The sequence below is a fragment of the Nicotiana tabacum genome, chromosome 7 (genome assembly GCF_000715075.1).
Source record: "Nicotiana tabacum cultivar K326 chromosome 7, ASM71507v2, whole genome shotgun sequence".
NCBI classification, from domain to species: Eukaryota; Viridiplantae; Streptophyta; class Magnoliopsida; order Solanales; family Solanaceae; genus Nicotiana; species Nicotiana tabacum.
The window spans coordinates 124,545,575-124,560,921 of record NC_134086.1 but is presented as its reverse complement, the minus strand read 5'-3'; the positions used below and the strand labels follow the sequence as shown (position 1 = coordinate 124,560,921).

At 37.4% G+C, this 15,347-nt stretch overlaps 1 protein-coding gene across 6 annotated transcripts; it reads right to left on the bottom strand.

Moving 5' to 3' along the window:
- Positions 1 to 341: 341 nt before the first annotated feature.
- Positions 342 to 11,837, bottom strand: LOC107762564 (uncharacterized). 6 transcript variants are annotated; one of them, XR_012693513.1, is made up of 8 exons: positions 11,329 to 11,792; positions 7,583 to 7,798; positions 6,415 to 6,504; positions 6,225 to 6,320; positions 1,991 to 2,094; positions 1,775 to 1,911; positions 715 to 1,042; positions 342 to 596 (listed from the first exon to the last, which is right to left on the bottom strand). XR_012693513.1 is itself a non-coding variant. In XM_016580938.2 (7 exons), the coding sequence occupies exons 3-7, from the start codon at positions 6,472 to 6,474 to the stop codon at positions 960 to 962; spliced, it is 480 nt and encodes a 159-aa protein (XP_016436424.1). In that variant the 5' UTR covers positions 6,475 to 6,504; positions 6,626 to 6,684; positions 11,329 to 11,837; the 3' UTR covers positions 630 to 959. The 6 variants fall into 6 exon arrangements, 5 of the variants coding, with proteins under 5 accessions (XP_016436424.1, XP_075073669.1, XP_016436425.1 ...); XM_016580938.2 differs by lacking the exons at positions 342 to 596; positions 7,583 to 7,798 and adding an exon at positions 6,626 to 6,684 and having other exon boundaries at positions 630 to 1,042; positions 11,329 to 11,837; XM_075217568.1 differs by lacking the exon at positions 342 to 596 and having other exon boundaries at positions 630 to 1,042.
- Positions 11,838 to 15,347: the final 3,510 nt, after the last annotated feature.

Genomic DNA, 15,347 nt, shown 5'->3' with positions numbered 1-15,347 from the left:
AATTAATTGTAAAAGGTCTGTGATTTATGAAAATTGTTTGAACAAGTCGCAATGTTGCACATTCATTTGTTTTTGCACACATTGCGAATCGCACGATCTAAAACATGCTTATTTTAATATGGAAAAGTATCACAACCATGTCAATTTAACTTGCCTCTATGCTTTATTTGGAGGTCAAATAACTACTGATGCAGCTAATTAGAAAAACACCTTCAGAATGTAGATTATGAAACCGCTAACATGTCTATGCAGACACTATAGTGGTAATAGCTTCTATAAACAATGGGAAGAGGCTAGATTTCAGGAGGACGGATTAACAGAAGCGTATGCACAACGCTAGCTTGGATAGAATATCTTAAATTTATTAGAAAAACATTTTCCTCCGAGTTCAAACACATCATCTGATCATAAAGCTGCAAACTCAACAGAGTAAAATACATAAGCAGTAGGCTGAAGACCATTGAAATGTATATGAGGCCAGAATGGTGTGGTAACAAAACCCAAATTTGATAGCAATTTACTTCTGGATGCCGCAATGTAAACAATCCTATGCATTGAAACGAGCACATAAATTGGACAGAGGAACCACTTTCAGTCTGCAGACAACCCGAAAATGTGGAATTGACAGATGCTCTACAATTCGAGAACTCAATTGAAATCCACATGCAAATTCAAATTTTTGTTTCTCTAGAACAGCATGTATTAAACAGATACCTTAAGTCCAGAATTGAACAACAACACTGGGTTTGTGAACATCCTATCAATTTTTCGATTGAAGAATCCCCAGATGACTCATTTAAGATTTGAATGAGCGTAGCAAATTCTCTTGGTCTAAAGCCAAACAGTGTACAATGAGATTTTGAATGAAACAAATAACCATATTATGCCAGTTTTCACAAAAGTAATGCAGGCAACCAGCATCTGCACCACATTGAGATGTGTAAATATGGATAATTTTCTCAGAGATCTGGCATGCCTTTTCCTGTTTTTGGATCATACGTCCTCTCCATGACCACCTCCATTGGAGTATCTTTGGGACCAGCTGCACAAAGTAAAGGAGAACATCCAGAAGAAAGAGGATCAGACGTCAGCCGAATACACACACATTGACCCTGGAAGAGTAATCAAACATCTTTAATTTGGTAGAACCAACTCTATGAAAACTTCCATTGAAGTCAAAAGAAGGAAGTGGTAAGCAACAATGCCAAACAAGCACCATCAACTCCCAGCAAAAAGAATACTTAAGTCGCACACCTCATGAACCATCCATCATCACTCAGCACACATATTTCTCAAAGTTGCGTAACCCAATCCCCACAAAGTTCCCGACTTCAACCTTCCATATTGCCAAACAGTACTCCTACAGGAAACTAACAGAAGAATAAACCATATTGTTGATCTCCCCAGATCCACGCTTCATCTAAATTTGACTTACAATCTAATTTTAGGTTACACTACTTCAAACCGAACCATAACGTGCCATGCATTTCAACAATTTGTCTTTAAATGAAACCTATCCTACATTAAAGTTGATCATAAAGTTGCGTCTACAATTGATTCTTAGCTCTTCAAAGTTTGGAGCTTTAATTTCTTCTTCCAGTTGAAATCAGATCATACCTCTACGGCTAATATCCCCCCCCCCCCCAATCCCCCCAAACACTTCAAAAAAAAAAAATAGAAAACACACATGGCGTATAATACTACGTCTAAGATGCAACAGAATACTCATCTAGAAGCATATACTCAGGCGAATGCGAAAGAATTTGATAATTACCAACTGTAGGCCTTGGTGTGGTCCTTATTTTTAAGATCTCGGGCCGAGGAATAATAGAACCTGACGCTCCTATACCTCTTGAAACTCTTACTTTGGAGCCATCCTCTAGGAATCTAATCCCGACCTTTGTTGGTTTCCTGTGGAAGAAGACATGAGCTACCACCATGTTCTAAGATCAAAAGACAAATGGTAAGGGGAAAATAAATGCATCCATACCCTGTGACTGGATCTACAACCTGAACATTGGATACATGCAGCGGCGCCTCAACAGAAAATATCCCACCTTCATGGCCTTGCCCTTGTTTAATATGTTTCTTGACCTGTAAAAGGGCATATAATACAGTAAGGGGTAGTTTTGTTTTACATACTAATTATGTTTTTGATAAAATAACATAATTTTATTTATAAACAATACCAAGTGGGTACCGAAAGATGTAACAAAGTAAGTGATTTGTCCTCTGCCAAAGCTTTAGAAAGTGTAAGGCTAAAATATTTTGTCATGTTAGATAAAGAATCTCTCTTGCACCAACAGTCTAAATATATTTGGGAGAGGGTGGTGGAGAGGAGGGTGACAAGGAATGTGTCTGTTTCAGAGAACCAGTTCGGTTTCATGCCAGGGCGGTCGACTACAAAAGCCATTCATCTGGTAAGGAAGTTGATGGAATAGTATAGTGAGAGAAAGGACTTGCATGTGGTGTTTATAGACTTAGAAAAAGCCTACGATAAAGTCCTAAGGAGGTTTTATGGAGATGTTCGGAGATTAGCAGTGTTCCGATAGCGTACATCAGGGTGATTAAGGACATGTACGAGAGAGCTAAGACACGAGTAAGAACCGTGGGAGGTGACTCGGCCTATTTCCCTGCGGAGATAGGGTTGCATCAAGGATCAGCTCTTAGCCCATTTTTATTTGCCCTAGCGATGGATGTGTTGACGCGACACATTCAAGGTAGGACTGTGCATACTTTGGTAAATACCAAATTACGGTACCGAAATCGAAGATTTTAGTATTTGGTATTCAGTATGGTATTGGTTTAAGTTTTAAAAAATATTGATATTTGGTATTTTAAAATGAAATACCAAAATACTGATATCGTACCGAAATATATATTATATTACACAATACACATATTATGAATTATAACATAAATATAAAATCTAAAATTTTACTTTCCTTTATTCTCTAAGTTCATCGATTAGCTCTAAGCAAGTAACAAAACATTTCTAATGATCAAATTAATTCTTTTATGTACAGTTTTCTCTCTCTAGGTTGAAATTTGCTAGTTTTGGACAAAACTTTTGTCAACAAATATTTTTAGTTTTGTACTTTTGAGTACTTTAATTTAGAATATTACAGTCTATGACTCTATGCACTAGTTAGTATTCAAACCGAATAAACTGAAGTTATCATACCGAATAAACCGAACCCGAAAGGAGAAAACCAAATCATACCGAATTTAATTAGGTACGGTATTGGTATTGCATTTTAAGAAACTGAATACCAAAAATACCGAACCGAAATGTCCAATATACCGAACCGTACCGACGAACACCCCTACATTCAAGGAGAGGTTCATGGTGTATGTTATTTGCAGATGACATAGTGATGATTGATGAGACGCATTGTGGGGTTAATGCTAGACTAGAGGTATGGAGACAGACTCTGGAGTCTAAAGGTTTCAAGTTTAGCCGGACGAAGACTGAGTACTTGAGTGTAAGTTTAGTGTTGGGGCCCATGAAGCAGAAGCGGACATGAAGCTAGATACACAAGTCATCCACAAGAGATATAGTTTCAAATATTTTGGGTCTATGATTTAGGGTAGCGAGGAAATCGACGAGGATGTCGCACAACGTATTGGAGCGGGATGGATGAAATAGTTGCTCACTTCTGGTGTTTTGAGTGACAAGAATGTGTCACCTAGACTTAAGGGCAAGTTTTATAAAGTGGTAGTTAGATCGGCCATGTTGAATGGAGCCGAGTGTTGGCCAAAGTCCAGAAATCTCACGTTCAAAAGTTGAAAGTAGCGGAAATGAGGATGTTGAGATGGATATGTCGACATACCAGGAGAGATAAGATTAGGAACGAGTTTATTTTAGACAAGCCGGGCATGACTTCCGATAGAAGATAAATTGTGGGAATCAAGGCTGAGATGATTCGGGTGAAGAGGAGAGAGCCTGATGCTCCGGTTAGGAGGTGTGAGAGGTTGACCACAACGGGCCAGAGGAGGGATAGAGGGAGGCCTAAGAAGTATTGGGGTGGTTATTAGGAAGGACATGACACTTCTTCAGCATACCGAGGACATGACCCTCGATACGAGGGTGTGGAGGTCAAGGATTAGGGTTGTGGGTGGACAAAGAGTCTAGAGTTTCATCTAGGCATCCGAGTAGTATTAGTACTAATCTTGTATTTTGCTATGCCTAACCCCTTGCTATTTCACATTGTGTCGTTATTTCCAGCAAGACTGCATGTATTTTTATAGTGTCGTAGTCTTAGATATTTGTTGTTGCACGTATCTCCATTTGCACCTATGTCTAATGAAGGTAGAGAGGTTGTTTCCGAAAGGCCCTGATGGTTCAGGTGAAGAGGACATACCCTGATGCACCGGTTAGGAGGTGTGAGAGGTTGACCACGGCGGGCCAGCGGAGCGGTACAGGGAGGCCTAAGCCTAAGAAGTATTGGGGTGGTGATTAGGAAGGACACGACGCTTCTTCAGATTACCGAGGACATGACCCTCAATACAAGGGTGTGGAAGTTAAGGATTAGGGTTGTGGGTGAACAAAGAGTCTAAGAGTTTCGTCTAGGCATCCTAGTAGTATTAGTACTAGTCTTGTATTTTGCTATGCCTAACCCCTTGCTATTTCGCATTGTGTCATTATTTCCAGCAAGACTGCATGTATTTTTATAGTGTCGTCATCGTAGATATCTGTTGTTGCACGTATATCCATTTGCGCCCATGTCTAATTACTTGGTTGTTGCTATTGTCTGTTTATTGCTACATTTTCACTTCCTTAGAGTCGAAGGTCTTTCGGAAACATCTCTACCTTTCATTAGGTTGTTGCTACTGTCTATTTATTGCTTCAGTTTCACTTCCTTAGAGCGGAGGGTCTTTCGGAAACAACCTCTTTACCTTCATTAGGTAAGGGTAAGGTCTGTGTACACTTTACCCTACCCAAACTCCACTCGTGGGATTTCACTAGGCCTGTTGTTGTTGTTTACATAAAAAGAGTATCTTGAAGCGCATCTTAGTCAATTAAGAGCTCTGTTCCTTAATACAGCTATCACTAAGTGTGAATGTGAAAGAGCTACTTGTCTAAAACACCACCAACTGGTTCTTGCTTGTTGTTCACTAATAATCTAATCCACAGAGAGATTGCCTTGAAGCTCTTACTAGTGAAGCAGACTCCTACAGCTAGCTATATCTCAACGAAACCACCTTGAGCAACTCAGTTTCTTGTTCAATCTAACATCTTGATGTCGATTCCTCCCACATAGTTTCACAAAGATGTAATCAGTCTATCTTATATTTTTTAGATGACCCGACCGTCAAAATGTCAATATTCTCGATTCAAGCCAAAACAACCAGGTTCTCAGGCTTCTGAAGTACTAAGCTAAAATCAGGTACTCATGATGGGGAATGGAACATGAATAGGTGATCTAAGTAATATTTTAATCATTATACCAACAAAGGACAAAAAGAGAATTAAGAGCATCATAAATTATGATCGTAGATTTGTACTTTCACAATTTTTCTGAAGATTGCGTAAGATTAAATAGAAATGTCTTCAAAACTTGAGAGACAATCTCTTTCCGTTTTCTCTACCATTCATATCTTCTTTATCTTCTTTAGAAGGGAATTTTTATGATCAATTCATTCAACATTTTTCACATCTAAATTATGTATTATATATATATATACACACACACACATTGTTATGCAGAAATGAAATTTGTTGAACTTAATAAAATAAAGAATGCAGAAAATACTCGAGTTTGGTTTATGGTTCCACATTTTATTTACATGCAATAAAATAACTCGAAGATAAGCATAAGCGTTGAAAAATAAACTCTTGCATAACCCTTGCATTGAAAATAATACAACCAAATATAAGCATAACCCTCATAGATGATGAGACACAGAAGCGAGGAATCAAAACCAATTGTAAGACTTTAAATCTGTTTGCAAGTTGCAACTTCAACGATGGAATTAGGTGAACTTTATGAGTTAAGATTCTCAAATTGATGTTAAATCTTCTCCCACTCATTAGTATCAATTCCACAATAGGACTCCCTAATACATAAAAACAAGCAAACAAATAAAAACAGGATTTTGGAAACAATGAAAAAAAAAAGTGAAAAACAACTAAATTATGACAAGATATGTTTTACAACCAGGGTAAACTATCACAAGACACGTTTAAAGGATATAAAGCATGTGCCAAGAAAAATGCTTACCAAGTTTTTGCCCTCAACGATTACACGGTTTTGGGAACGTATGACACGCTTAATGGTACCAGTCTCGCCTTTATCTTTTCCTCTTGTAATCATGACCTGGAAACAAAACAAAAAAAAAGGAAATAATTAGAAAAATCCCTAAGGTATTAGATAGACAATCAGCCAAAGAAACGGTGATTAATGAACTTACATTATCACCTCTGAGAATTCTCCACTGATGAATGAGTTTCTGATAACTTTTCCAACCCATTTTGAGCTTCACTAAAGTACAAGCACCTTGCTTTGCATCCAGATGTGAAAATAAAATCCACTAATCAGATGAATATAAAACAACAACAACAACAAACCTAGTAAATTCTCAAAAGTGGGGTCTGAGGAGGGTAAGATGTTTGCATCCTTACCCCTACCCGGGAAGGCAGAGAGACTGTTTCCGATAGACCACCGGCTAGAGAAAACGCCACTTTAAAAAAATAGAAAAAAGAAAAGGGCTTTAACATCAATATAAAATATCACAGATATATACACAGATGCATGCACCAACATCCATCATTTGCAATTAACATAAGCTGGTTAATATCCAAAAAGATGAGACTGAAATGTGCCACATACCAACTAGCCCCACAACTTAAAAGGCATCTATTTATTTCAAGATTTTGACTTTTTTTTTATCAGTTAAGAGAATTTCAAAATTCTGACTTTCACAACACTAATATATAAAATTTACTGGGGGACTAGAAACCACTATCCAAAATCCTCTTCCTTTTCTCTCTCCTCAACTAGGGGAATAGATATAGTCTTGGCTCAGCCATTGCAATAGTTGATGGCCATAGCAAAACTGTGGTAATAGTTGATGGCAACAATTAAGAAACAACCACGGTTGGGCCAAGGCTTCCCCCTCGTCTTCTATGGAAAATGACATGGCTGAACCGTGGTATGGCTGAACCGTGGCAATGGATGGAGGGCCCAGTTGCCTCAGTCCTCCTTCGACTTCATCTTTAGTCCAATAGTCATGAGTTATGTGCTTGACTATCCAACCTAAATCCTTCCAACTTATATTGTGGCGATGTATAAGTATCCTAACGACTCTATTTCCCTCTGGTAGATCCTCACGTTAATTACTCTCTTAAGCTCGTCCAGGCTTGATCTATGATCTTTTAGTTTAACCTCTTATTTCCTACAATCTTCTCTCATTCTTTCATTAATCTAACACTTATCCATTGATGAAATAACTATTCCCAAGTGTTTTCATAACTTCATTGCACTCATGTATGCCCTTGTGCGGCTCGGGCTTTATTCAAATTGTACTTTTTAGGCTCGAAACACATACAAATTAATTGTAGAAAATTTTGGAACTTTACACTCATTTTTAATCCTCTATCCATCATCTCTATCACTGAAATACCGCAATATCATCATTTCTCTCACCCACAACACAACCTCTTCATTTATTCTTATCCACCACTAAAAAAACACAAACACCATGGCCACAATGCATCATCTTTGGCTTTTCTGCTCTAACGCCTGATTTGAGTTGAGCACCAGGGCTAGTGTTTGAAGAAGAGAAGTGAGATGACCTAAACAAAAAACAAATATAAATAAAAGAGTTGTAACGTAATTAATAGTAAATAACACTTCGCCCAAATCAATTTTATCCTTTCTTAAGGTATTACTATTTGTTACTATATATATTCCCCACATATATGGCACACTTTCCTGTTTAATTTATTCTTAAAAAACATTATATTTTTATATTTAAAAATAATTTAACTTTAATTTTTTATTTTGCCTTTAATGAGATAATTTATAGCCACACAAATATCAAAGATTTATTTTAGATCATAAGTTTCAAAAATCTTTATTTCTGTCTTAAAATTTGTGCATAGGCAAACAATGCTTGCTTCATAAATTGGGATGGAGGGAGTAGTATACTAATATTTGCTAAATATAAAACCTAAATCAAATGTCTACTATTGTTAAGTATAAGCCTAAATTAAAGTATACTAGTAGATTAAACATATATTAACTTGTGCTAGTGGGAGATAGCGGATACCTCGTGATATTAGTCGAAGTGCAAGCAAATCCCACAACCTATTTCGCTATAGTTACTTTTGTGGTTCATTTCCTTCTTCTAAGAAACTTGTGGCTACCTCTGCAATTACTAATTACTCTACTCTGTAGAACCTCCAATCAAAATTTACAAGCTTCTCTAAGAACTCTCAAGCAGTGAATAAAAGGCCAATCCTGACATCCTGTCGTTACCCACATCATAAAAAAAGAGCGTCTCCCCTCTTTTATTTCAGTTTCGCGCCTGCCCAGTTCTATTCTATCCCGCTTCTTTTTTTAGGGTTTTGAAAAGCTCTTCCCCTTCACTTTCAACTCACTATTTCTCTTTCTCTGTTAGTTTCTCGAGAAAAAAAAGTATAATTTTGCCGGAAAAAATGCCGCCGATAAACTTGACAGAAGGTGCGATATCGATTATAACGAACGGCGAAGCACATGCGGAGGATTTTAAACCGGTGTTACATTCTGAGTATTCGGTTAGCGAACACTCAGAATCAGAACAACAATAACGAACGCTACCGGATTCTTTTATCAGACAGGGAATTTCTTCAGCAAGGGATGTTAGCTACGCAAAAAAACGATCTTATTCGGTCTCAACAGATTCAAAAAGGATCTATTATTCAGATGAATCAATTCGTTTAGAGTAACATCCAAAATCGAATGTAATTTCTCTGTTTTTCCTTCAATTTTGTCAATTTATATGATATAAATGCTTGAAATTTCGGATTGCATATCTTGAAGGAGTTTTTTCATTAAGATGCTTTGCCACAAGAACTACGTATGTTTGCTAGGAGATATATATGATTATTAAGGTTTGAGAAAATCAATAGCTTATACTTTTTATTTAATTCGCTGTTGTTATTTGCATGCGCAAATTTTAGTACGAACTCCTGTATTGTGTAGGACGTTCAAAGCAATGGGAGAAAAGAGGTGATTCTGTTCAATAATTTGTCTCTGTGAATTTGTTTTTATCTTCTTTACCTTATAAACTCAAAAATCTTTGGAGTGGTGGACTTTTTCTTTTTTGTTGATCGTTATTAGGGGCCGTTTCGGCGTTCTTGCTTACATCTAAGTTACCTAGAATTGTTTTATAAACCTAATTAAGAATAGGCTCAACTAGGGTTTAAACTTCTGTGTATATGGTAACCTTTTTCCTATTATAACAGGGTTCCTTAAATGTGTATAGGGTAACCATCTGTGTATATGCTTTGCTCCAGCAGTTGGTGTTGCAACTTTTTAGGTTTGTAGATCGGCTTTTCCTCTAGTGACAGTGCTGTGATTTGCAGCACAACTTATATGTGTATAGTTAGACCTTAATTGTTAATTTTTCCTGTAAGGTGAGTGGATGACACTTTTGTATGATGAACTTTCTGATATTGTCTTTTTCAAAAATAATTAGCAAACAGCTGACCTGCAACCCCACCATGCCAGTAATTTCCAGCTACACTTTCCAATAAGAAACTATATATACACACACTTCATTTTTTGTAAGTGTCTTTGAGAATCATACTTGTAGCCTACAGTGTTTGTTTATTGATTTTTCTTGTCTAATTCTTCAAACAGGATCACCATTATCATTGAATTAGATATTACACTTGAGACATGTGATACCATTGGAGTACCAAAGCATTATCTCCCAAATGGTATTAGTCCTTCAGTGCCACCGCCAGCTGCCCCACTTCAGTCTTCCACCCATCAATCAGGTGGTTTAAGTGGCAGCCCTCAATCCTTTACTGTTGATTCAGCTACCTCAAGCTCAGCTCCAAGACCAAATATGCCTGGAGGGATGCGATCTCCTGAGTCAAACCGTAGCATTGGTTATAATACTTCCTCTGCTGGTAATATTGACTCTGGAAGATATAGTTCAACAAGTGCACCCCTTTGAAGTTATGATCGTGTCACATGAAATGCACACCCGAATGGGATTTATGTATCGTGACCATGCTACGGGAACCGTACCCATAGTCACGATAATTATTATCAACCGCGCCTAAAACAAGCTATGATGTTCATCTATTATTCTTAAGCTACTTTGAGATTAATTGTAAAAGGTCCGTGATTATGGAAATTGTTTGAACAAGTCGCGATGTCGCGCACTCGTTTGTTTTTGCACACATTGTGAATTGCGACCACGATCTACAACATGTTTATTTTAATATGGAAACGTACCACAACCATGTCAGTTTAACTTGCCTCTATACTTTATTTGGAGGTCAAATAACTATTAGATTGGAGGTCAAATAACTACTGATGCAGCTAATTAGAAAATCACCTTCAGAATGTAGATTATGAAACCGCTAACATGTCTATGCAGACACTATAGTGGTAATAGCTTCTATAAACAATGGGAAGAGGCTAGATTTCAAAAGGACGGATTAACAGAAAGCGTATGCACGACGCTGGCTTGGATAGAATATCTTATATTTATTAGAAAAACATTTTCCTCCGAGTTCAAACACATCATCTGATCATAAAAGATGCAAACTCAACAGAGTAAAATACATAAGCAGTAGGCTGAAGACCATTGAAATGTATATGAGGCCAGAATGGGGTGGTAACATATCCCAAATTTGATAGCAATTTACTTCTGGATGCCACAATGTAAACAATCCAATGCATTGAAACGAACACATAAATTGGACAGAGGGAACCACTTTCAGTCTGCAGACCAAACCCAAAAACGTGGAATTGACAGATGCTCTACAATTCGAGAACTCAGTTGAAATCCACATGCAAATTCAATTTTTTGTTTCTCTAGAACAGCAAGTATGTATTAAACAGATATTCAAGTCCAGAATTGAACTCCAACAACACTGGATTTCAAATTTTTAAAGCAAATCCTAGCTTTGAACTCACAAACACACAAGAATAAAGTTTCAGCAGAAAATTCATGAAATAATCCTTCAAATTGCATCATAAACAGACAGGGTTTTACTCATATCACGTGAGTATTTATTCAACAGCATGCCATGAGTCTCAAAGAAAGATCAAAATTCATCATTCAATAAAGACCAATCATTATTACAGAGTGGTATGAACATACCTAGACTGGAAAGACAAATACAGAGCAGAAATGGAGACTGGCAAGACCTAGCCAAAGCAGCCACAAATTCAACAATCAACCAGCAATTTTGGAGAGTTTAAACACTCTTGAAATCCCAGAAAACCACGAGCCAACAAACTGAAATCTTTCTTTCTTTCTTCTTTTTTTTCAGAGCTGAAAGTCTTTTTTTAGCTGCGAGGTTGAAGAACGGGGAGGGATCTGTTTGGTTCTCTCTTGAGAGGATGGAGGGACGGCCGATGAAGGTTTTTGCAGAGAGAGGTCCGGCGGCGGCTATTTTTGAGGAGGGGTCTTTTGGAGTCGATGATAGAGGAAGGGAATTAGGGATTTTTGTTGGGAAGGGTCTGATTCTCGTTCATCTCTGGTGAAGTGAGAAGAATGGAGAAGGAGAGAGAAGGGTGTGAGGCGGCTAGGGTTTTGGAAGGGGGGGGGGGGGTCTGATCTTCTTTGTTTGCTGCTGGTCTTTCTGAAAGGGGGAGGAGATTAGGTCGTTTACGTGGGATGGAATAAGAAGAAACGACGCCGTTTAGGCGTTTGAAGGGGAATGGGTTGCGCTTATGGAATGATTGGGCTGATGGGTAAGAGCTGGGCTCAGAAAACTGGCCGAAGTTCGAATTCAAGCTCTAAAGAGCTACTCTTTTCCTTCTTTATTAGGCTTCACACAATTAGCCATCAATTAATTAACCTAACATGTAAAGCTGAAAATTATAAAATTAACCAATTTAATAATTTATACAACAACAATAACAACAACAACGACCCAATAAAATCTACTAGTGGAGTCTGAGGAGGATAGTGTGTACACAAACCTTAATAATTTATGTAATAATTGACTAAATTAATTAACTAAAAATACATGTGAAATTAATAAAGTATTTTTTGTTGTAATTTTCATGATTTACGATATTCCTAAGATGCAAGAAAAATGCGACTAAATTCAAAACAAATAAAGAAAAACTTCTAAAATTCATAAAAACAATAAAATTCCTATACCTCTTGAGACTATTACTTTGGAGCCATCCTCTAGGTATCTAATCCTGTCCTTTGTTGGTTTCATGTGGAAGAATACATGAGCTACCACCATGTTCTAAGAGCAAAAGACAAATCGTAAGAGAAAAATAAATACATCCATACCATGTGACTGGATCTACAACCAGAATATTGGATACATGCAGCGACGCGTCAATTGTAAATATTCCACCTTCATAGCCTTGCCCTTGTTTAATATGTTTCTTGACCTGCAAAAGGGCATATAATACAATAAGAGGTAGTTTTGTTTTACATACTAATTATGTTTTTGATAAAATAACATAATTTTATTTAAAACAATACCAAGTGGGTACCGAAAAATGTAACAAAATAAGTGATTTGTCCTCTACCAAAGCTTTAGAAAGTCTAAGGCCAAGATATTTTGTCATGTTAGATAAAGAATCTCCCTTACACCAACAGTCTAAATATATTTGGGAGAGGGTGGTGGAGAGGAGGGTGACAAGGAGTGTGTCTGTTTCAAAGAACCAGTTCGGTTTCATGCAAGAGCGGTCGACTACAAAAGTCATCCATCTAGTAAGGAGGTTGATGGAACAGTATAAGGAGAGGAAGAAGGACTTGCATATGGTGCTTATTGACTTAGAAAAAGCCTATGATAAAGTCCCTAGGGAAGTTTTATGGAGATGTTTGGAGATTAGCAGTGTTCTGATAGCGTACATCAGGGTGATTAAGGACATATACGATATAGCTAGGACTCGGGTAAGAACCGTGGGAGGTGACTCGGTCTATTTCCTTGTGGAGATAGGGTTGCATCAAGGATCAGCTCTTAGCCCATTTTTATTTGCCCAGGCGATGGATGTGTTGACGTGACACATTCAAGTAGGGCCGTGCATAATTTGATAAATACCGAATTACGGTACCGAAATCGAAAATTTTGGTATTTGATATTCGATATTTTGGTATTCAATATGGTATTTGGTCTAAGTTTTAAAAAGTATTGGTATTAGGTGTGGTATTTTAAAATGAAATACCAAAATATTGATACCGTACCGAAATATATATTATATTACACAATACACATATTATTAATTATAACATAAATATAAAAATCTAAAATTTTACTTTCCTTTATTCTCTAAGTTAATAAATTAACTCTAAGCAAGTAACAAAATATTTCTAATGATCGAACTTATTCTTTTATGTATAGTTTTCTCTCTCTAGGTTGATATTTGCTAGTTTTGAACAAAACTTTTGTCAACAAATGTTTTTAGTTTTGTATTTTGAGTACTTTAATTTAGAATATTACAGTCTATGACTCTATGCACTAGTTAGTATTCAAACCGAATAAACCGAAGTTACCATATGGAATAAATCGAGACCGAAAGGAGAAATTCGAACCATACCGAATTTAATTAGGTACGGTATTGGTATTGCATTTTAAGAAACCAAATACCAAAAATACCGAACTGAAATATCAAAATATCGAATCGTACCGACGAACACCCCTACATTCAAGGAGATGTGTAATGGTGTATGTTATCTGCAGATGACATAGTGTTGATTGATGAGACACATTGTGGGGTTAATGCTAGACTAGAGGTATGGAGACAGACTCTGGAGTCTAAAGGTTTCAAGTTGAGCCGGACGACTGAGTACTTGGAGTGTAGGTTTAGTGTTGGCGCCCATGAAGCATAAGGGGACGTGAATCTAGATACAGTCATTCACAGGAGAGATAGTTTCAAATATCTTGGGTCTATAATTTAGGGTAGCGGGGAAATCGATGAGGATGTTGCACATCGTGTTGGAGCAGGATGGATGAAATGGTGGCTCGCTTATAGTGTTTTGTGTGACAAAAATGTGTCACCTAGACTTAAGGGCAAGTTTTATAAAGTGGTAGTTATCGGCTATGTTGTATGGAGCCGAGTGTTGGCCAGAGTCCAGAAATCTCATATTCAGAAGTTGAAAGTAGCGGAAATGAGGATGTTGAGATGGATATGTGGACATACCAGGAGATATAGGATGAGGAATGAGTATATTTTAGACAAGCCGAGGCTCCTATAGAAGATAAATTGCTGGGAATCAAGGTTGAGATGGTTCGGGTGAAGAGGAGAGACCCTGATACCCATGTTAGGAGGTGTGAGAGGTTGACCACGGTGGTCCAGAGGAGGGGTGGATGGAGGCCTAAGAAGTATTGGGTTGGTGATTAGGCAGGACATGACGCTTCTTCAGCTTACTGAGGACATGACCCTCGATACGAGGGTGTGGAGGTCAAGAATTAGGGTTGTGGGTGGACAAAAAGTCTAGAGTTTCGTCTAGGCATTCTAGTAGTATTAGTATTAGTCTTGTATCTTGCTATGCCTAACCTCTTGCTATTCACATTGTGTCATTATTTCCAGCAAGATTGCATGTATTTTTATAGTGTCATAGTCTTAGATATCTATTGTTACACGTATCTCCATTTGCGACCATGTCTAATTACTTGGTTGTTGCCACTGTCTGTTTATTGCTTCATTTTTACTTCCTTGTAGCCAAGAGTCTTTCGGAAACAACCTCTCTACCTTCATTAGGTAGGGGTAAGGTCTGCATACACTTTACCCTCCCCAGACCCCACTCGTGGGATTTCACTGGGCTTCTTGTTGTTGTTTACATAAAAAGAGTAGCTTGAAGCGCTTCTTAGTCAATTAACAACTATGTTCCTTAATACAACTATCACTAAGTGTGATTGTGAAAGAGCTACTTTTCTAACACACCACCAACTGGTTCTTGCTTGTTGTTCACTAATAATCCAATCCACGGAGAGGTTACCTTGAAGTTCTTACTAGTGAAGCAGACTCCTACAACAAGCTATATCTCAACGAAACCACCTTGAGCAACTCAGTTTCTTGTTCAATCTAACATCTTGATATCGATTCCTCCCATATAATTTCACAAAGATGTAATCAATCTTTCTTATATTCTTTATATTACGGTCACCAATGAGGATTTACTACATTGAAATTATTTTTATGTTCTCC

Coding starts and splice junctions, on each gene's coding strand:
- LOC107762564 (XM_075217568.1), bottom strand. CDS start 7,609: ATGATGGATAGAGGATTAAAAATGAGT. Junction 2,095..6,224: donor TCGTTGAGGGCAAAAACTTG/GTAAGCATTTTT, acceptor GCCCTTTTACAG/GTCAAGAAACATATTAAACA. Junction 1,043..1,774: donor CACACCAAGGCCTACAGTTG/GTAATTATCAAA, acceptor TACTTTGTGCAG/CTGGTCCCAAAGATACTCCA.